This window comes from Rhagoletis pomonella, unplaced genomic scaffold, assembly GCF_013731165.1.
Source record: "Rhagoletis pomonella isolate Grant_MI unplaced genomic scaffold, Rhpom_1.0 Rhpom_scaffold_00030, whole genome shotgun sequence".
NCBI lineage: Eukaryota > Metazoa > Arthropoda > Insecta > Diptera > Tephritidae > Rhagoletis > Rhagoletis pomonella.
Genome location: NW_023458584.1, coordinates 371,956 through 396,436, shown reverse-complemented (window position 1 = coordinate 396,436; position 24,481 = coordinate 371,956). Strand labels below are relative to the sequence as shown.

Genomic DNA, 24,481 nt, shown 5'->3' with positions numbered 1-24,481 from the left:
TTTAAGTGATTAACAAAAAAAGCCATCAAAATCGATAATTTTTTCTTAAGTACTACAAAAACAAAACAATAACATATTTTTTTATTCACATAAATAAAAATAAGTTATAATAACTTAGAAACACTTCTTGGACAATACATAAATTATAAATTATATTAGTTTTTAGTCTTGAAATAAAAAATCATGGCATATCGCAATTCATGTAAAAATCTGCCTTAAAAAGAAAACTTACGCTTTTACCTCTTCAAAAAAAAAAAACAAAAAATGCCTTTTCTAGCTTAAAAAATATTTATTTGCTATAAAAACGTCAAACTATCTTATTCATTATCCTTACGGAAACACTCAGGACACACCATAATAGCATGTTCCAAACAAAAATACTGTCGGCATGTAGTCACAAAAAATTACACATATACCCGCGTCGGTCCCACAGACCAATTTTTATAAAATTCACCAACACGCCTGTCTAGTGCAAACGCCAAATCAACACTAATATAGAGCTTGCAAGAAAAGCGGAAGCTAGCAGTAAATTCAGCTTTGTAGAGTTTCTGGAAAAACAAAAATTTACGTAAAATCATTTTCTCGGTCTCACAGACCAACGCGCGGGTATAGGAAGGTTAAAAGCCATCCCATTTAAGGCGGAGAGCCACGCACAATAAATAACTTTAGAGGTCGTGCTACACGGTTAAAAATTTCGGTTTTAGTTCTAAACAGTTTCAAAAACAAACCTTCCAAGTTGAAAAAAGAGAGCACATATGTTGGGTTTAGAATTTAAACAGTTCGGTTTAAATTTTGTCCAAATAGTCAACTTTTTATTCAGATATTTTTCCGACTTAACTGAAATCAGAATTTGTCTGGCAAATGTGCTAGCTGGGCACATAGCTACATCCACACATATGTATGTAATAAAAATTATTGCTTACCAGGCACAATGATTGTGTCATTCTTCATCCAATAGTTGATGGATTTCGGATATGCTTCCGATTGACATTCGAGCGTAATGTTCTGGCCAATAGCAGCGCCGACTAATTGATTTTGTATCCAAATCATGGGCGGAACTGAAAGTAGGTTTGAATATTTGAATAGCTAGTATATGTACATATATATGCATGTCTAATATACTATAATAAATATACATAGTATATAAAGGAAATTGATGCACCACTAATCCATATATGAGTATATGATTTGTATAAAAACTTAATTGTTTATAGTTTACCTTGGAAAATTAAGCAAAACTCATTAAAAAAGTTTTGATGTTACTCAAGGGAACTAATTACAAAAGTTTTCAGTAATAAAAAATTTGCGGACCTACCAGATTTTTATGTGAATTTTAATGTAAACTATTCCGCCGAAACCGAATATGAAATCAAAAAATAAGAAAGTAAAATAGTTTTTGAGTTATAATTAAACAAATTTAGAGTTTTTGCTGTCTGAAAAAAAATGCACTCATTAAATTGCAGTTTTTATATGAACACAATTGGCCATTTTTAAATTTCTACTCACACTAGTAAAGCCTAAACTAAACCAAATCTTTAAAAACGGATTAGTAGTTTAAGAGCTAGTAATTTATGTATATTGCCAATTTTGAATAATTTTTAACAAAATAAAAAAAAAGTTTCTTTCGGTAAGCATGTCAAACTACAAATACAAGTAATAAGTCGCTGATTATCTAAATGGAATAGTAAATGTAGAAGTACTGATCAGTTAAGGTAAAATGCATTTACAAAATGTCCATACAAACTTCTACTGAAATATGCTGCGTAAAAACTTCCTCTAATAACAATTGCTTTTGATCAGAGGTGGGCACTACCACAAACAACTACTACATACTATTTTGTTGATAATAAATGCACGTGCCACTGTGCACTATACCAGGGGTTCCCAAACTTTTTTTACCTCGGCACCCTTGCTGAGCTAAAAAAAGTTCGCGGCACCCCTACTCTTCAAATGCCAACGAAATCAAAAAAACAAAAACACAATGCAAACTTTATGCTCCTTTAGCTTTAATGTGAGGACTGAAATTGTTTTGATGATTTCATTATTTCCTTTAAGTTTATTGGCAGCTTTGACCCTTAAATCATTTGACGCTGAGAGCTTGCTGGTGTATTTCTTTTTAACCGACTTCACAAAACGGATAGGTTATCAATTCGTCGGAATATTTTATTATTTTTTTCTATGTATGCTACCGCCAAGTTAACCGATTACCGTGGTACCTGACAAGTGGTCTAATTTGGTTTAAATCCGATCACTGAATAATGAATAGATTAACGATAATCTTAAATTCTTAGATGGGAATTGAAATCGGTTTTGTTTTTTTTTTTTTTTTGCTTAAAAATTACTTGTTTATGTAAGCATTTGTATTAAATGCAGTCTAACTTAGAAATGTAAAAGTAAGGCCCCTATTATGAGTTGCATACGACTGTGGTCGAAAGTGCTGATCGAGCGAATTTTCATTTGGTATTATGACGCTCATTCGATGAAGAATAGCGCTTATGTAAATTTCGCTCGATTAGGTTATTTACAATAGTATATTTTTCACCGCTGAGAAGTTTTGTTTACAAATCGAACAAACTAAATAGTGTGCTTATACATAAGTATGTAAATTTGTGCAAATTAAAATGAAATAAAAAGGAGAGCGAGTTTATAAAAACGTGGTAAAAATGAGTACAACGGAGTTCTGGTTCAACGATTCGTCATAGGATGAGAGCTTGGTAAACTGGCCAGGAGTAGAAAATGTTTAAGAGGGTTTAAGTGTAGTCTTTTGAATATATTTTGATATAAAATATATTTAAGAAATTTTGGCTACATATTTATTTAAAACTTCCGACTGTCTAAAGGCGCGTTTGTAAGCCAAATCTATTTAAAATATTTTAGTTTTCAATATTTTAAACCTATAAACAGCTTACGATTTTGTTCTCAGAGTTCGTGCCAACTGAGTATTGGGGTTTTCTTTCACAAGTAAAACCAGCCTTTGGAGCTGGAAATTAAATTAGTGTCTAGCCGCCTTAAAGTAAAAAAAAAAAAACAAATGCAAAATTATACATTTTTAACAATTTTCTAACTCTTCGCTACACCATCGAAAGCAAAATTCTGTTCGACAGAAAACTCGATACTCAAAGAAAATTTCGACACGGTTGCATAGCTCATAATTTCACTTTCGATGTTCGATCTCCCTTCGTGATATTTAATAATCAAAGTGTTGTCTTCACTGATGTCCAGAAGGTTTTCAAAGGCTTAATTGGTTATCTCAGTAGGTTTACTTTTCGGGCCACATGAAAACGGGTTTGTTATCCAGCTGAAGCCATCCTCAGAGTCAATGTTGGGAAATTATTCGACAATGGTTTTTCTAAACCTTCCAAGTTAACGCTGGTAATGCGCGTTAACGTTAAGAAAATAATTTTTACAGCCAATTTCACGAAAGCAATTTAAGTGATAAATGATTTAAATTTTTTGAATTTTATATGGAAATTGCTAGTGAAACCGGATGTTATAAATTTTCTTAGCGTTAACTTCGAAGTTACATACGTTTTTCCGATTACTTTGTTTATTTATGGGGTTTTCATGCAAATTGCTAGAAATTCTAAAATAAACATGTCACCAGTAAAAAACAATCTCGACGTGCTAGAAAAAACTACAGATCTATTTCAATTTCGCAGGCCTCTGTTATCTTCGCAGCGTCATGCAATCGGGTTTTAAATCTAGGGAAGATGCCGCTTCCTAGTCGCCAGGGAATACCGAGGGATCATACAGTGACTTCTCGTGGCGTTTTCTGCCTCTTGCTTCATCTTAGACATTGCTCCGTTTCGTTTTTCCAACCACCGCAAATATCCGCACACTTACCCCATTTCAAACCATTGTTCTGTACAAATTTGTCGATAGCTTTAAAAATTTCGTCGCTATTGGCGTAAGTCTGAAGTACTTCGTTCTTCTTCGTTTTGCATTACAAATGGGTACCTCACAAACACGAGAAGACTGCCTCTAAAATTGCGTCGATTCGCTCTTTGACAGTGTGATTGTGAAGTTCCAAGGAATAAGTAATATATACACGTACGCGAAGCTGCTGGACTTGTTACGAGAACAGCCCAGCCAGCAAAAAATTCGAAAATTAATCCGAAAACGGGATGAAAAGTGGATGAAACGCGGATTGGGTCTACAAAATACCGAGAGTGGTTGTGAAAAGGATACGTTTTCGGCAATTTTTCTGAAAATTTTCTGATTAAATTTTACGTTGACAAGACGTACTGGGGAACTACGGTTAAGAGCGAAATATCTCTTTGCTGCAAGCTATTTGTGTTGTGTATGGGGCTTGGCGAGCCGCTGAAGGTAATTTTAATAAAAATCAAAATTTTTTTGATTTCTTGGCCGCTATGTTGAAGTTTGATCAAACCACTTGCGTTGTGTATGGAAAGTCAAAAGAATTTGCCCACACCACTAGTATACTCTAGCCCCTAGCGGCACCCTGGCATACCCTGGGGTGCCACGTCACCCACTTTGGGAAGGCCTGCACTAGATTTTCAGACTCACTATCTGAAAGTACTCTTCAACAAACCGACACACGCGAGCAGCGGTACGACCTCTCCCGCTCATTACATGCCGCCGTAGAAGTAGTGAGATTTCAGCGAGCCCGAAAGAATAGGTGGTATGAAGAGAAATTTCACGAAGCTGCAGAGAGAATAGGATGTGCCTAAAGGGTCATACGTGAGCTTGGTGGGCCAATATAGGGAATCGAAGAGGAAAGATGAACCCGAGCCTCCAGCCGATGATGCCGGCAGCGATGTCCCACCGTCTGACTATATACTGACGAATACTTAGCAATAAAGCGATGAACAGTGTGAGCTTACAACGATATACAACGATAATTGCTGTTGACATGGGCATAGTGCAGCGAGTTAAAGTGCAGCGGCACCGCTGACTCGGTCACGAAGTACGAATGGACCCAACCGCTTAAGTCCTAAAGGTATTCAACGCGGTACCCGTTGTTTACCTGCAATGAAAAGACAATGAAAAGAGCAAAACTAGGTTTCTAACTATTTTCAGTTGGGGTTAGTCGGACTCGGCCAAATGCACGTGGAGCAAACCATACTACATATACATACAAGCAAACAGCAAAAAGTATGTATGTAGCTATGATAAAAAAAATATTACATTTATCGTTTTGCAAAAGAACTTACTCTACTATCCGCTGCTCTGTATTCATACCAAATCCATTAAAGTGTTATTAGATTAGCACGTCACTCAGAAAATCTGCCATCACTTCGCTAAAAAACTATGTAGAAAAGAATTACTTAAATGTCTAAAGAATTTAGTGCTCAAATTCGGAAAGCATCTCAACTAATTCCCGAATGCACTGTGACGTCCATTAGAGTAGAGTATTAAGTACTAAACCAATTTGGCTTAGATAGTGCATTGAAAATGTATATGTAATGTGTTTGTGCTCCTATAGCTTCTGCCCTATGGTTGCACAATTTGCTACAAAGGCGTAAGATAAATTTTTATCACTGGCTGAAAAATAATTAAAATTATATGTACTGTCAGTAGCTTTGGTTAATAGACGCGTCACTTTGGTATGCCATTAGGTGACTGCTGGCCTGCAGTTGAGCAGCAAGGAATGTACATAGTAAATCAACAATAAACAAGCAAAATAAACCGGAAAACAAATATTTTCTTATTTAAATAATTGAAATACTTTTTGCACTCAAACCAGGCAAGCGCAGCCGAAGTTTAGGCGAGGAATACAAGCACTGAAAGTACTGACTTGTTGATGCTTCAATGAAGCAACCAATCGACAGGCAAAAATCCAAACTAAAATGCAATGAGGGATTAAGTAAATGACTTTGGTGAGAGGACATCAATTAAAACAAACAGCAGCGGAAGAGTGATGAGGAAGAATTTTAGTTGGAAAGTCGTTGGTTTATGGTGTTGTGGCAGGAAAACCAATACAGACGACAAAGTGATTGAAATGTGTGTATACGAGGGTGGAGAAAAAAATCAAATTTTTCTATTTCGAAATTGAAAAATTGTGGAAAATTTTCGTGACAATGTTAGAAAAAAATTTATTTTATATTTTATTTTGCATATACGTACTCATATTTGCTGAGAATATTAAAAAAAGTATAAAAACGTCATAACTTGAAGCGACCCTAAATTCTATCCGATCTGTAAACGGTGGAAGCATGGAAGCATGTTACGATAGAAATCGAATTTTTTTCACTCCACCCTAATGTATACCCAATGCACTAAGTTACGGCACTTGGGCACTGAGATATATTTAGAGCCGATTTTAGAGAGAAAAGTTCAACACTTCAATTTCAAATGTAATCTGCAGTTATATACCGAATAGAAGTTTACTCGTTACTTTGATGACGACCCTTAGAATTATATCGTCACCCTCAGGCAAGAAGCAAGAATGTGCAAATTTATCAGTTTTGAGTTACTGGGTTGACTTGATTAACCTTTGGATGCTCTATGTTATACCAAAAACAAAGAATACCATACGCACATGGAAAGCACTTATTTTACAATTTCAGTTTCATTTTTACACATTCATGTTTCTGGTATACGGGCGACAATACTTACATGCACATTCATATACACGGTTAAGCTAATTGCAAGAAGAAGGTACATATATTTCCCTTCCACCAAACATGAATTCTTTAAAAGCATTTCATCATTGATACCAAAGAATACTCTTTATATACACATCTAAATAAATAACCAAGGTTTCGAGAAAAAGAAACGGACTCGTCAAACAAGGCGAAGTACCTTGTAGTTGTATTTTGGACTCCAAACTGAATTGGAAACTAAGCATTGAACAGCGTGCAAGAAAGGCCTCGGTGTGACTCTTTATGTAGCCAAGAGCATCTTGGGCAATAGTTGGGAATTAAAACCAAGAATTGTACACAGCGATAGTCCGACACATACTTTCTTATGGGACGCTGTTCTCTTGGCCAGCCCCTACTAAGGATTATATATTTAAAAACTCAGCGAAATGAAAAAGTCTGCAGCCGCTGGCATAACAGTGGCAATGAGATACTATCCGAAGGATGTTCTAAATGTTCTGCTTGACTTACTACCGATAGATATTTTCATTGAAAACTCTGCTGCTAACACCGCCATCAAACTGCCTGCCTTGGGACTCTGGGAGAAAATGCCGTCCGGGTGTATTTCCACACTAAACACATTACCATATACATAAATCCAAGTTTTAAGCTTTGCAAAAATCAACAAAGTTTCATAAAAATTCCACACTTTTTCACTTATTCAGAATTTTATGGGTATGGAATTTTAAATTCCATTCAATTCTAGTATTAGAAAGCACAATGAAGCTACAAAATACTGTTAATTTTTGGCAATCTGTTTTTATTTTGTTGACGTTTATTGTGCATTTTTCTCCACATTCAAAAAAATTAGCGAACATACTTCGTTTGGAAGAAAAGGAGCGAAATAGTCAACAAAACAAAAAGGCCAACAATCAGCGGTATTCTGTAGCCATTCAGACTTTTTAACAGGGCTTTAGCTGTATGATTTTTGTTGAAGAATGAACTAAATTTAAAAAAAAAAGTAAGTGCGCCTGGACCACAATGGAGAAGTGAAACTTACGTTACATACATATATATTTTGTGTCATAACCAATATACATATATACATATGTACATACATACATCTGCTTTTGCTAAGGTTATATTTTTTGTATTTTTCTATCTAGATTCCTACCTCTGCCCTCGTTCGTTCTAATTATGTACATTTATGTTATTCGGTTTTCCCTTATCTTCATTTTTATCTTTATACTCTATCGATAACAAAATCGATAGTAACATCCAACAAAATATCGGTAACAAAACCGAGAAAAGTATCGATAACAAAACCGATGACAAATTCAATAACAGTCTCGATAGCAAACTCGATAATAACATTGGTAGCAAAATCGATTACAAAATCGATAAAAATGTCGTTAACAAAATCGATGAAAGTATCGATAACAAAATCGATGAAAGTATCGATAAATAATCGACAGCAAATTCGATAACAAAACAGATAAGAAAATCGTTAACAAATTCGATAAAAACATCGATAACAAAATCTATAACAATATCGATAACAAAACCAATAACAATATCGATAACAAAATCGTTAAAAATATCGATAAAACAAATCGATAACAAAATCGATTTAAATATCGATAACAAAATCGATTTAAATATCGATAACAAAATCGATAAAAATATCGATTATTATATCGATAAGTTCCGAAGATTGCACTTAGCAACTGTTCATTCTAAGCTAGCGATATATTATTACGGAAAACGCCAAAGTGAATGAGAAAAACGTTTTTGCTGGCTCAAGGTATTTCATCTATTTATGATATTACAAATGTGCTGTCAAAAGCACATCTGAATTATGTTGACTTATACTTGCAACAGTGCACTTCCAACATGGGCTTGCAGTACTTTAAGACCATAAGAATTGGCAAGTTAGCTTAAATTTATTTTCTATATACAGTATTCTATCAAAATTTCAAGTCAACTGAAGTACGTTGATTTTATTAAAATCCTTAATAACTAATAGTAATTCAGCAGCCAGCCCTGCGAATCTCGATTTATGTATTATCAAACTAAGCACAAAAAATTTCAACCGATTGAAGTATGAAGGGTTTTTTGGTCATGAGCTCTCCATCTATAAGTATTGTTTTGTTTTTTTCACATTTAGGATGTACATATGTACATAGTTACGGTACAAGAACTTATTCAGAACATAAAATTCGTTTTCTCAACGACATAACAGTACATAACTAGAGGTGATAGTGCTTTTGTAATGAACTGAGTTAGTAAGAGGTGGAGAGCTGAGGGTTTCGATATTAGACAATCTACGATTCTAGCATACGGCAAAGTTTATTGGAAACATTATTTATTTGGAGGGGACTAAGGTACGCGCAGAAAACCGGGTTTATAACCGTAGGTCAAGATTTTGGGGAAGTTTGGCAAATTTTATATTTCGATTCTTACTTTAACCGACAAACGCTACAAAACGAATCTCTTCTCAAGTATTTTGGAGTATCGCCGAGTGTCATTTGCATATAGCCATATTTTAGGTACTTAACAGCAACTTTTTATTGAAATCAGATATGAAACTTTAATGTTATGTTAATTTACACCTTATAAACATATGTACATATGTATGCTACTATGTACATTAGGGCGGGTCAATTTGTATGGGATACTTGTTCGACTATGCGCGTATAGCACAATAGGATTTTGTACAAAAACATGCTTTAAGGGGTATTTCGGTACGAGAAATCTATTTCTGCGCTTATCTTTTTCTTAAAACTTCCACAAAGGGCACGACAGTGAAACTTTTCACACTTTCTTCGAAATCTACTTTCGCAATTTGGCGAACTCTAAATTGGTTTCTTCGGCAAATTTGCTTAGAATTACATGTGAAATCCTCCTATGCTAGTAGCATAGAACAAAAAAATAACCCACCCTAACAAAATTACTGCTATAATTTATAAAGTCGCTAGTCACTTTCTGCCATGCATTATTATTGCACACACTTTTATAAATAGTTAGCCGCCTGAGGCAATGAAAAAATCAACAAGCAACACAAATTTAAATGCAAAAGAAAACTTGCAACAACATGCTTGCACCAGCAGCAGCAGCAACAGAGAGTCAGCAACTTGCCACACACTTGTTATTTCTATTTTAACTTCTTGACTATTTAAACAAAATAAAAGTTTTGCTGTTAACTTTTGCTGCGCACAACAAATAAATTTTAAATTTCAATTTACACCAATACACGTAGGAGCCAACTAAAGTAAAATGTCAGGGAGAGATGAACAAAAAGAACAACAAGCAACCAAAGTTAGTGTGTGAGTGAGTGAAGAAAGTGCAGAGTTGCAGGAAAATGTGAGATCTTTTATGAAGTGCCAAGAAAAAAAAAATATTGAGAATAAATTTATGTTGCATACATATAGGCGCATTGAGGTTATGCTAAATGTACGGCATTCGACTAAGGTCGCTAAGGGTCGGTTGTGAATCGACTTGTTTGCGCTTACACGATTCTTATGTGTATGGTGGTTGCATAATTGCAGACAGTTAATAAAAACACAATTAAGGAGCGCAAAAAACTTTCAAGGAAAAAATTGAATTAAAAGTGAAGCGTAGAAAAATAGCGCAGAGGCAGCAAGTTTTTCAAACATTTCGCAGCCACAAAACAAAGAGGAAGTACCCACACATGGATACAAGTATGCTAATATATACATACCTACGTATGTATGTATGTATCTAACAATTGCAGTAGGGCGTAAAAGGCAGCCGCATTGTCAGCTGGTCGTGTAAGTTGTCGTTGGCCAAGTGCAAGCAAACAGGCGTGGCATCAGGGTTGCCAACTTGGCTAAAATCGTGGCATTTTTGGCCCTATTTTACTTCAAATGGCACTTAATTTTTCAATTTGGCACCAATAGTAATATTTCAATACATAGTTTTGAAATCCTCTGCGGAGTACTTCTTTTTCTCAACAAAAATTTCCTAATTTCTATAGTATATACAACTGGTTCGTCTTACTTTGGCATTGGAATTTTGTTGTAGGAATGTGTTTTTAATTTGAATGCTGAATGGGGAGAACTAAAAAAAAATACACCTTTTTGGGCAATTTTATTTTGCTAATTGGCACTTTTTTAATCCTCAATATGGCACTTCATAGCTATGCATAGTTGGCAGCCCTGCGTGGCATATCAGCGCGTCGATGTTTACTCGCTAGAACTGAATGCCCTTTTGTTGGTAGCAAACAACGTTTATATGCATGCAAAAATTTTTATATTTGTGTGTGTGTGTTTGTAGAGGCGACGGCAAATTCTATTAAAGCGGCAAGCAAACGTAGCCATGCAACGCGGTTGTGCAACAAAACACTACACTCACCGCACCACACTATAATATTGCTTGTTATTACAATTATTGTTTGCTCTGGTTATTGTTGTTGTTATTACGGTTGCGACACTTTGGCACTGAAGTTATGGCAGCGCTGTATGCAGTTTTGTTTGTGTGTGTAATAGAATTTCAATGAAACTCAAGTGTGCGAAAGCAAAATGGGCGATGCATGACAAGTGGTGAGGAAATGCAACTCCAGCTGTAGGTAGCAATACACAGCAGTGTAACGGCAGTAACAACAGCAGCTTTCTATGTTTTTCTTTTGTCACAGAACAACCTTGTGGAAAACAAAATTTCGCGCGTTTATTATGAAAATTTTAAATGAAAATATATATTTTTTTTATGTTAATATTGAGGTTGGTGAGTTCAAAATGTATTGTTGTGTGTGCAAGGTTAAAGAGAAAATAACGAAAAATGGGAACTAGTTTTTTCCTAAAGCTAAAATTTTAAATTGCAAGTTGTTTTGGAAAAAAAAAAAAACTTAATGCGTGTAGTCCCTACGCGCAGAAGAAGTGAAACTTAGTGGAGAAACTTCCAGGGTGGAAGAAGTTAGCAAGAAATTTTCTAATATTTACACTTATGCAATACGTAAAGATGTACATTAGGGTGGTAAAAAAAAAAAAATGTTAAGTCCGAATATTAATGCTCTCACCACCTGGAAATCGTCACTAGACAAGAATAAAGGCGCGAGCTCAAAATTTGACGGCGAAAAAAGACGCATAAAAAACCTTAGCGTCAAGGACTCTTAACATACTTCGCCGAAGTTTTTCATAAGCACCTTTTTTCGCAAAATTTTTTTACGCGCCTATTTTCGCCGTCAAAACACTATCGCGCCTTTATTCGTGTGTAGTGACGAAATGTTTTATAGTGAAAAAATATAGGTACACCGTTTTATTTTTATTTTGAAGTAAAAATTTATTTAGAGGTCGTTCAAAGCGCTCACAGTTTCCCATGTATTATATTTGTGTTGACCAGAGGTCGAAAATATCCCTCAACACTTTGAAAGTGTCCCAAAATAACCGTCCCTATTTAAGAGAAAAAATAACCCACAAAACAGAACAGGTGATTTATTTTTTGTAGATGTGTGCTCCTCTCAGTGGGAAAGGGTTATTTGCATATCTTTTTCCGTTGCTGTTGGACATGGACACTTATCGCTGGAAGAGGAAAAATAAGTGTTAGTTAAGCGCGGTTACTCACGAATGTGTACGCACGGTACCGTAGAAGTGTGTAGAAATATATCAAGTTTGCTGTTGATAGAGATAGAGAGAGATGTAAGCAACGTCAATGTCATGGTCATGCGGTGGCAGGGTTGCGTGCTTTTAAATCCTTATTGATTTAAAATCCGCTATCAATTAAGAGATATATTTGATTTGTGATTTGGTTTGTTGACCAAATAAAAAATAAAGTTTATTTGTCGTTTGATTTGTCAACCAAAGAAGAAATAAACATTTTTTATTTAATTTGTAGAGCGAATGAATTTGATTTGTTATTTTTCAATTAAATAATACTTTTGTGATTCAACGCGAATAAGATATTCAAGTATCTTTCAACTTCCAGTTCTACAAAACTCTTCGTGATTTTTGAGACTACTTCGGGATTTTCGGGCTGTTTCGGGGTTTTTGGACTATTTCGGGATTTTCAAGATTACTTTGGGATTTTCGGGATCCTCGGAACTAATTCGGATTTTTCGAGACGTCGTCGGGATTTTCGAGACTACTTTGGGATCCTCGCGACAAATCCGGGATCTTCAAGACTTCTTCGATATTATCGGAATCTTCGGGAATACTTCGGGACTTTTGGTCTATTTCGGAATTTTCGAGACTACTTTGGAATTTTCGGGATCCTCGGGACTAATCCGTGATTTTCCTGACTTCTTCGGGATTATCGTATCTTCCGGACCACCTCGGGATTTGTGGACTGTTTCGGGATTTTTGGACTATGGAAATGAATTAAATCGATTCATGATATCGATTCTTTCTTAAATATCGAACATTCCTAGTTCCCAGGTTGAGTCTCTGTGACTATATCACTTGCTTTATAATTACTTTTATTTTAATCTTTCTTCCTTTATCTTCATCCTCATCTTTTTCTTAATATTTATCTTTATCATCTTTATGCTTATCATTTACTACATCTACATATTCCCCTTCACCTTTGCCCTTATATTAGTAAAGTTTTTAAATTTACTTTGATCTTAATTTTTGTTTTTGTTTTTATTTTTATTTTTATTTTTACCTTTGCCTTTATACTTTTCTTTATCAATAAAATAAAATAGCTTATTTTTGGTGTATCGTATTAAGGATGTGCACGCTGTTTTCTTTGTCATAAATGTTCGCACATGAACATATGTGCACGTATGTATATGTCGTGTAATGAAATGCCTAACGCATTGTTTCCACTTATTACGCCCACTTATAGTTTTCAGTCCTACAATAACCCACAAATTAAGACACTTAAAAATATAAGTCCCTGCCAAAGTGTTTTTGCCCAATTTCCCTTGGGAAGCCTAATAATAAATAATAATAAATAACCCACAACGGAAAGCACATAAAGATCGCACAGACTGATTTGCCACGGTGAGAAAAACTCTTTGCTTGAGAGATGAGTGTTTGTGTCAGTGGTAAACACCATACGAGACACTTAGTGACGGTTATTTTCGATCTCTGGTATTGACACAAAAAACGCCGACACACGTAAACTTACTATTGGGTCGTAGATTATGGATCCGTATGGATTATCTTCCGGCCTAAGCAATTTATCGGCATATCAATTTCACTCGAAAGACATCTACAAAAAATTTCGGCTTTACCAAATTGATCACCAATTTTTATTTTAGATATGCACCAGAGCCTGAATGAAATTATTGCGATAGTTATTGGAATATTCTTCACAAAAAAAAAAAAAAAGAAATGACTTTGGAAAATTTATTTAAAAATTTGCCAGCAAGCTCTAGCAATAAACGTAAACTAACAAGAAAGCTTCTGGCTACACTTAGTAGGTGTTTACCAAATGAGTTGTCGTAGCCATTAAATAGCTTTAGCTAAAAAGTAATTATACTCCTCATTCTACCCCATGCTCATGCAATTATTGCACTACATACATATATGCCCCCTCAATTAGATATGTAGCTTTTCGATATACCGACCTGCCAACATCGCAAAAGCAATACGGTTTTAATTAAATTTCAAATGAAATTAACTGCATGCGCCCTTATTACATACGTATGAGTATGTATGCACATTAGGGTGGTCCAAGTAAAGTCGGAATTTTAATGCTCTCACCCCCTTGGATTGTTATATACATATATATCAAAAAAATATATACATTTATGCTTTTTATTTTGAGATAAAAAAAAAATTTAGAGGTCGCTCAAAGCGTTCAAATTTTCCAAAAATTTCATTATAGTATTTTTTGTACCCAAATTATACTTCCAATACAAGTTTTCAACAACTTGGACGTAATAGTATTTACTGAATAATTGCAGTTTTAGCCTTTTTCGAAAATACCGTTATATGGGAAGTGGGCGTGGATGGTATCCGATTTTTTTTTGGTTTTTCAATACCATCCGTCCTACGTTCAAAAGAAGTACACTTATGAAGTTTCGTTAAGATATATACATTTTTAATCGAGTTATGGTGTGTACCGACGGACGGACGGAATAATATATTTCTTTTTTCATTCTGAGCATGTATGTATATATTTGTTTATATCTATCTCGATTGGTTTTGGCTGTTATAAATAACCGTAATGTGAACAAAGTTATAATATCCTTGTGCACAAGTGCGCTCGGCTATAAAAATAGGCGTATATTTTTTCGGTATAGAATAATCCTAGTTGGTGAGAGCATAAAAACTTCGACTTTACTTTTTCACATGCATTTTTCGACCACCATAATGTGCATGCCTTCACTCATTCACACATATGTACATGCATAAATATGTATTTACCCTATACATATGCACGTACAACTATGTTAATAACAATTTGTTAGTATGCATTTTTTAAATGCTTTATAAATTTATTCATTTATGAGTCGTATACATTTATACATTCCTACCCTAATACATATACATATGTAGTGTATATACTCACAGTGCACAATTAGCATTACTCGCTTGCTGACCGTTGGTGGAATGCCATTTGAAGCGATGCACAAGTATGCGCCCATATTTAAACGTTTCACCTTCGATATGGTCAAGTAGGAGCCATTGTAGGCGATCACTGAAATGAAAGGAAAAATTATTAGTTTCGTAACCAGATAAATACAGGTATGATCGAAAGTATAGTAGACATCGTTTCGTAGTTTTTTTCCCAAGAACATTCAAAATCCAAACCGAAATGAGAACAAAACATTCTGGAGTATTTTCACAAACCCGAAAGTGAGAACGAAACTATCGAGAGCGTTCTCAACAGGAATTATTCCAACGACCTGTACCATTTGTTTTGGAAAAGTTTAGAATAAATCACGAAAGCTAGCCTTTCGACATAAGCTACTATTCCATACGAACACAGACATATTTCTTTATAAACTTTTTGGGAATTAAAAATGGGATATACATATGTGCATATTGTATGTATGTACTTAAATATCAAAACTGTTCACGTCAAATCAATTCAATCAGTTCAATGTCATGCGGCTTATATTAAATTAATAGCATCATGAATGTATGCTTGTATGCTAATATTATTACTGCTAATATTATGTATTTGTAGAGTATGACATTTATGACCATTTATAATGAAATCAAAAGATTTGCAAAAAAAAAAAACACATAATCAAATTTTCATTTATAAGTGATTTTAGCAACGTGGCAACCAACATTGAATGTCAAGCATTTAAAATGTAAAATGATTTCATAAATGCATTTTGTATTGATCCATTTCCGGTTCATGGGAAATTCATGACAAAAACTTACAATAATAATGAATATTTTAGAGCACTGCTGTTGCTCGTTTCATTGCGGGAACAATGGGAAAGTTATTTCGAAAGTTTTGGACATACATACATGTGCTTGATGTATATACATACATACATATATTTGTATTCACGTGGAAGCATTTATGTGTGTATTACGTATGTACATATATTTGTGTGTTTAGACGTTTTAAATCAGAAATGTTTAGTCCAACGCATTTTTTAGAATTTAATCGATACACGGCGACGAACAGCATATTTCAGAATTTGTGAAAATTGTTTTTCTTTAGCGAAATTCTCTACTCTGTTAGGTACGCATATTATAAATTAAGAATTCATGCGAATTGAAAGGAAAGTATGAAAATTAATTCACTCATTTGTCAGCGGGCCCTTTCGATTTTACTCTAAAAAGCTAGAAAATGATGCGAGGAAGATTTTGTTTAACAAAAAATTTTATTAGAAATTGACCTAAATACTTTGGAAGAAAAAGAACTCCGCTGCCCGTGCGTTCGAACTTAGGATCTCTCGTTTGGCACCCTAGTGCTTGGCGCACTCGACCATAGCGGCTGTTGGAGCACCACGAGCGCTGACCGCCGCTGTTAGTTTTCACCACACATTGTTGAAAGTCACATAAATAGTGACTAAATCTGGGATCACAAGATTTGTACATTTATCTAGATTTTGAGCTGAACTCTTTCTCGATACAAACTTCTGTATAAAACCACTCTATGGCTGCCAAAATGTACAAATGTACAAACACGGTTGCCACTTACTTCTTTTTTTTTTTTGTACCATAAAGAGTACCACAATGTAAAAAATTTACCAAAATATGTTCTATCTATGTATTTCATTGTTCAAATATTTTCCAAATACATATTGGGGAAATATTAAATTAGCGAATTTTTCGAGTGTTTTGTGAACTATTCTATAATGCTGGAATATAAATTTATTAAGTTAGATTCTCTGTAATAATGCCCAAAAAGTTTTTTTTTTTGTAATTATTATTTGAGGAAATAAATGCGACGTAAACATATCTAGTGAACTGGTTACATAAAAATTCACTACACCCTTAGGCCACTTATGAAATTTGGCACTTTAGAGGGTGTCATGTTCCAGATTCTGAATGGAGCCGATAACCGATCCACGACATGATAGAGTCATTGACCTATTGTGGACAATCGCATAACATTTTCCGGTCACAGAACCTATTAAAGAGCCCTTGAAAGTCCTCAGACCCTCTCGTCTAAAATTCAGAAATCATTCCAAGATTTCTCTGGGGAATGTTGTAATGTTTTTAGATTGCTTTTTCACTTAGGAGCTCAGAAAAGCTATGCACCATATATAGACAGTGCTGGTACTTGCGTTTGTCGACACCGTTAGCTCTTTCTTTGCCACCACAATCCTCATGTCCTGGTATCCACCTGGTGCTAGTTTAATTGGTTCAATAGAGTTTTTCAGTTGTCCATATGCCTAGATGTAATTTTCAAGAAGTCCAGGGCTTTTAGTGCTGTCTGGCACCAGCATTTTCATCCTCGAGCATGCATTCACCAATTTACCAGACTCTGCAAGTGTCACTTTTAAGAATAGTCACCTCGTAGGCCTTGTTCAGGGCTAATTTTGATAGTATTTTGTCTCTGAGTTTGATCCTCAAGGAATGGTTTTAAAAATATTAGGAGCTTATCGAAAGTCTCGACTTCTTTTTCTCATGAAGTTGCTGAGACACAAAGCGCCCTCGAAAACCTCGTTGTCAATTGGTGTGGCTAGAGGTGGGATACCTGTCATGATTTCCAGTGATTTTGTAGGGCAGGTGCGCATGACTCCTGTAATGGCTGCACAGGCTCATAAATGTGACTTAGCCTGCCAAGCGTCAGAACCAGTTTGCTTGACTTTTGGCCACTAGACCAGTGCTGACGTAAATTTGGGGGATATCTCCCATGTTTAACCTTTAATTATTTGCCATCTTTGTTATGTGACTTTCTGTCTTTTTTTGAGGGATACCTCGCCTCTGGCGATAGCTTTTTTACAGAGCACTATTCTTCAGTCAGTTGTAAGGCTTCATCGCAGAGCATCACGAGGATGAGTATTAGGAATATCCTCACCTCCTGTCATCACCTTGGATTTCACCTTGTATGGTGTGTTTGATACGGAGCTGAATTGTCAAGGAACGCACAAAGGTCTATCTGCTTAACAGCAATGTCTTTTCAATTACCTGAGATTTGCCTGATTGATATGTATGCATGTTGGCCTTCACAAAATGGCCAGACTTTTCAATAAGTAAATATATGATGTATAATGATCTCGTTTTAATAGAATACAAAAATTTACCAAATCTGTTAGCTATGTGCCATTGTATCAAACTGGAAATAATGTACCAAAAATGGTACAAAATGGCAAAGGTGTGTACAAATCGTGCGATCCTTGCTTAATTTATACAGGACAACTTTGGGTAAGACAGTTTTAAGTCTTTTGTAAGACAATTCAAATACAGTCGGCAAGACAGTTGAAAGGTTTTATTTATTCTGGCACGAAAGTCTTAGAAACAAAAGCTCCCTTGTCAACTTTCATGATGAAAAGTTCTTTTGACAGAGAGCACTTGAGCTTGTTCTAAATGGAGATGTATGTATGTATATCATTTAGCGCGCGCTACTCAATAGTCGCAATGGCCGAGGTGCCATTCGAAAGATGCGAGCTCGACACCTCATTTTTAAATTTTTTTCTCCCAATTTAATTTTCTTTTTATGTTTAGATTTTATGTTCTGTATAGCAAGACATATGTATTCTTAAATTTGATTTAGTTTTTAGAAACTTATTTTATAAATTTTGTATTTATGTTCTATTAATTTTTTTTATTATTTTAGTTTAGTTTTCTTTTTTAAAAAGAAAAGTATATATCTTCTAAATTTCATTCTATTTTTATAAAATTAATTGCAAAAAGAGAAACAGAAAGATGCTAAGACCTCCTCTTTAGCAGATGTTTCAATTAGTCTTTCTAAAGAGTGATTATGCAATACGTTTTTTTTTTTGCTGACATTATTATCATTGTTACCTAAATAAACGAAATTCTCTACCTTCTCGAAATCATAACTGTCAACAATGACGTGGATGCTAAGGCGCGAATGCACTGACTGTTTGCTTGATGACAGCAGATATTTTATATTGTCCTCGTTTACCACCAGACCCATTCGATTTGCTTCCTTATCCAACTTGGAAAAGGCAGAATAAACTTCGCAGCTTTTGTTACCGATGATGTCGATGTCATCGGTGTACGCCAGGAATTGTACGCTCTTGTAAACAATTGTTCCGGAGTGGTTCTGTAGTTCTTATTATCATCTGCAAGTTCAGATTAAAGATGTCACATGAAAGATAGTCGCCGTGTTTGAAACCCCGTCTGGTAGCAAACGGCTCTGGGCGGTTATTCCCAATTCTGACGGAGCTGGTGGCTCACCGTCATTTTACATAGCTATACCAGTTTCGCCGGCATACAAAATTCAGACATCGCCGCGTATGAAGTCGCTCTTTGTCTCGCGGGTCTTTTCCAAAGATTTGCCTTATTGTGTATACCTGGTCTATGGTGGATTTGCCAGGTCTAGAGCCACACTGACAAGGCTCAATCAGCTCGTTGACAGTTTGCTTCAGTCTTTCAAACAATACACTCGTACAATGTAAACTATGCTTTGAAGGCTGATGCCTTCAGATTGAGGTCGGAATATGGACAATTAAAAAAATAAATAGAATGAGTTTTAGTTATTTGTTTGCCTGGAGCTTATTTTAATTTTTCATAACAGATTCTTTTTTTTCAAAATTCCACATATTTATAACCTTAATTGTTTGCACTTGTCACGGCTATTATTTTGTGAAAGCCTATCATATTCGAAATGCCTTAAAAAAATAGTATATCGATGCCATCTTTAGGCTTTTAAAAAATTCAAAGTTAATTGGACTTTTATTCGTCTAAATTTTGCTGCTAATAAAAAGCGGTGTTCAATAGATACGCTTACAAGCGGTGTGGCATTCCATAAAAGCTTTTTTAACCTTCCGTAAGCCTGGTGAGCTAAACAACGTCGGGCGATGGCTGGAGTGCAGAAGACCGCAACTTTGGACGCTACGTATTACAGCCTATTAAAAGAGGTTGTGGCTTCATAATAATAAATATTTATAAAGTAAATTTATAAACTCGAAAGTTAAATGAAATATAAGCTTCTTTTCCTTGGAATAAATGACTTCAGCTACTAATGACCTGTTAAGGCCTTTTGAATATTAGTCGCGGCTCTCGGATCACACCAAGCGTGCGGAAGGTTAAAATGGTAAATCGGCAATATTTTCGTATTTTAATTACAACTAAATAACGTTTTGAACCAATTATGGGGAATATCCGTCAAAAATGGTTAAATACAATTAATGCCAATGAGTGAGACTAAATAAAATAAGTAAATGCATTGGTATGTGCGCCAATTATATTGCCGTGCAACTGTGCTTCATTTTAACGAATTTAATTTATTTTAATTTAGAGAATTTTTTCAAATTAATTTAACTGCTACCAAAATAAAATCGACGATTTTTGCATCATACTGTCATCACACTTGTTAGCTTGTTGCTGTTTATTTTGTTTAACTACTGGTTTTTTATTTCCATGCATAGCTATTGTTGTTGGCATGGTTTACTGCGGCTAATGTTGCTGTTGTTCATACTGCTACTGCTCATATGCATGTTGCATTTAGTATTCAATTCGCTGATACACACACACACGCATATATACATCCCACAGGCTGTGTATCATATGGCATTTGCTTGTCCGTTTGGTGTTTTGGTGTTGTATTGATAGTGTTGCGTCTAACCGCACAATATGCAATGTACAACATGCAACATGCAACAAGCCACTAGAGATTGTCAGCAACGTAGAAATGCAATATGTTGCCACGGGTGGCATGGGAAACCGCGACACGTGCATGCACTTAGATCAGGTTCAGCTGGTTTGATGAAAGGCAGCGCTTGTGTTAATACAAACATACGTAAGTGCTCACATACATATCCACATGTAAACATTTTATTATATGTATGTATGACGTAAGTAAGTATATTTATCAGAGCCCATGCCAAATAAAAAGCTCCAAAATTTACTAAATTATTTATTCTTATAATTTTAAGCCAGAAATATCGACTAGTTTTGCCTTAATAATTTTTTTGAAGGCGGAAATAAAATGCGAAGGCCGAAAGTCATAAAATCTGAGATTCTCAAAAACAAAAAACCGAGAATTCCCAAGAAACATTTTAGAAAATATTTAAAAGAAAAATTAATATAATAATTAGAAGTCGCAGTCCGGAATTAATGAAATTTAAATATTTTTTTTTTAAACCGAAAAATCCCAAAAAGTCATTAAAATTTTATACCAACATAAGAAAGAAAATGAATTACCAGTTGAATTCTAGAATTCATAAACTCCGATATTTGAACAAATTTAAAAAATTCGCAAAAAAAAAATCAAAATTTTTTGCAGAACAAAAAAATTTAACTAACAATAAAGGTCCGGAGTTTATACAACTACATGAATAACTCTATGACTTAAAGGTATCGTTAAACTTGAAAAATCGAAAAAAAATAATTGAAAAGTTTCAAAAAATTTCCGAAAAACTCAAGCAATTCTTAAAGTGTCTAATAGCTTACAAACTACTACTGGCAGGGGCCGAACTTCCATTCTAGAAACGCCTACTCTTTCTGCTGTAGTTGAGATTATCATATTCATATCGAGGAAGCTGACTTTAACTCTTTCACTTTCCCGGCAGATGTGATTGGGAACTTAATATTGTTATAAGCATTGAAGTGGTCTCTATCTTCATATGGCTCCAAAATGGACATTGGAAGAGCATCTAGCGACTTCTTTCAGAAACTGTCTTTAGTGAGATTGGAAGACTTCTACATAATATGTAATATAATATTACTATGGCCGCTGCTGGTAACCGCAGAACACAGGGTTTGCTTAAGCTCTCAAGCCTTCATCTTAAGCTTCCATGGCCTTCAGCCGCCATAAAGACACAAACTTTTGGCGTCGAAAAGCTGCAAAAAAAAATATAAAACTGAGAAATTCCACCTGCAGATTAAGGTACTCCTGCATTCATAAAGATCAGCTCAATATCGTGTTATTTTCGACGGAACTATCTCCAAGTAAAGATCCCCTCAAAAGGAGCATGGAAAAGCGGATTTAGCCTTGGATTTGTATTCTGATTCTCAGCTCACATACATCGATGGCTATAAATCGGGTTTGACGACGGAAAATGGGGTTCCTCAACCTCCAAAGAGGTCTAATTAAGATCACTGCTGCGTTGTTAACTGAACTTAGACCAATTAGGAAGATCCAATGGGCCTGATCAATTTCCCTCTCTTCATTCAACTACTAAGATGCTCGAGTGTCACAAATCCAAATCGGGGATAGTCATGAAGTGCAGAAAAACCTTAAACGAGCTTATAAGGAGGTACGACACAAATATGTATTCCCATGTACGTATATATCTCTGGAAACAAGCCATTACAGTTAGGTCGACAAGTTGACTTGAGTATAGTAATCCATTTCGAGACTACAATAATACATAACTTTTGTCGGAAGCTTTTTTCTAAAATGGGCTTCCGGTTAAAACAATGCACTTCCGGTCTGTTTAACCCACCTTCCAGTCAAAAACGACCAAAATATAGAGCATCCCCGACTTTGTAATTCATATTTTATTCGTTTTCCAACAAAAAATTTTCCACTCATTCAAGCAGTCCAGGACAATTTGAAGTTCGAAAGTCATTTCGTGGTTGAAAAAGGCACTTTCGCGTAAAAAGTTTCAAACAAAAGCTACGTGTTTTTATACTCGGCATCCGAATCCGTAGTAAAAACATATATGTTTAAAAAAAAACAAAGGGGACTTCCGGTCAGTTTAACCCAATTCCGGTCGGTGATACTACCAAAAGATAGAGCAGCTCCGAGTTTATAGGATAATACCTCCATTTTAGAGGGGTTGAACGGCTGGTCTAGGACACCCTGTATGTATATGTAAATATGTACATATTTCTCCTTTCACTTACCCTCTGAATTATTTGGCAGTGGTATGGGTTCGCCTCCTTCGCGCCGCCACGTGATGGTCGGCGTTGGTGAGCCAACTGCTGCGCATTTCAACGTAACATTGGAGCCTTCTCGTATCACCATATCGGTGCTGGTTGGATAATCAAGAATATCAGGTGGCACTGTAAACGCAACGAAATGCAGCAAGTGCAACAATAGCCATGGCAACACAATGAAATCGCGTAAATAAGTGAGTAGCAGCGTAAACATTTCATTATTTTGTTGCGAAAGGTGCATTGTTAAAATGTTGGATGATTGTGTTTTTTTTTTTTTTGTTTTTGTTGTATGTGTTTCGTAGACATGTAGTGGTCGTTGTTATATTGTTGATGTTGGTTGCATTGCACGGCGTTGACATGGTAGTGATGTCATCGTGTCCAGCGAAGTCATCGTCATCATCGTCGTGGTGAAGTGCCGAGGTGACGGTATGCCGTTGGTGTTGAGTGGCAACGGCCCAATGAAATATGTGTTTATATCAGCGACAGCATCAGTTACAGCGATTTACATTTTTGTTTGTTTCATTTTTGTTATCACATTTTGTTTTGTAGTTAGCAGCAAAATTGTAAAATATTTTGTATGTATGCATGTAACACAATAATGATAACATTTGGATTTCCAGCGTAGACGGAATGCGCGCAATATTTAGTTGACGGGCGATGATGTTTTGTACGAGCAGCGAAAAATTACATGAAAAAGGTGAAGTAGAGCAAACAAAAGGAAGAGAAAGAGAAAAATAAATATAAATTTAGTTAGTCATGTGTTGCTGGCAGTTGGCTTTTAAAATAAATTACTATCTAATAGAAAATGATATTTTGTTTTAAATTTTAATTTTTATTCTATACTAGGTATTTTACGGTTTTCAGTTTTATTTCCAACTTTTCGATTAGTTGAAGTAGATGATGACTGAATTTTACAAAATATATTTTCAGGCGCTTCGGGTACTTTACGGTAATTTAATATATGCATGTACTTACATATCTACATATCTATCCATGGTCGTGTGAATAATTTTAGCGTAAAGTTAAGTAAAGATAACAATGGCGCCATAACTAGCCACAAGCAATACATGTTGCCATCGGTTACGCTACATAAACACAGCTGTGAATTTATTGTTTATTAACATAAATTAAACTAAAAATTCTTGAGTTTTAATTAATGTGAAATTGTTTCCAAAATGTTTATGATGAGTAATTTGTATACAGTTAAAATTTATTTTGCAAGCTACAGAATAGGCGAAGAATTTGCTGACTTGTCATCATATTTCCAGCGTAAAATATAGACTAGAATCCATACAGTGCAAAAAGACTTTTCATTGGCTTAGGTAATAAAAAAAAAAAATCTACAAGAAAAAAATTTTCGTGGAGGTTAGCTATTAGAGCACACCGGCATGTGACAAAGTAACCATAACACTGTGTAGCGCATTCAAAATCTAGAAAAATCCGATATGTCTTGTAAGTAGGAAAATGGTTTTATATTAAAAAAAAAAAAAAAATTAAAGCTACTTTAACTTTAATGGGCGTTTGCACAATGTCTAGTTAATTCTAACT

At 35.1% G+C, this 24,481-nt stretch overlaps 1 protein-coding gene across 1 annotated transcript in view; it reads right to left on the bottom strand.

The window, feature by feature from the left end:
• LOC118749672 (lachesin-like) overlaps window positions 1-23,174 on the bottom strand; it is an 82,149-nt gene extending 58,975 nt beyond the window's left edge. Inside the window, exons 1-3 of the mRNA XM_036484471.1 lie at window positions 22,901-23,174; window positions 15,018-15,146; window positions 924-1,058 (exon numbers count right to left, since the gene is read on the bottom strand). Coding sequence (XP_036340364.1) covers window positions 924-1,058; window positions 15,018-15,146; window positions 22,901-23,174 — 538 coding nt within the window. The remainder of the gene's footprint in view (window positions 1-923; window positions 1,059-15,017; window positions 15,147-22,900) is intronic.
• Between the last annotated feature and the right edge of the window lie 1,307 nt (window positions 23,175-24,481).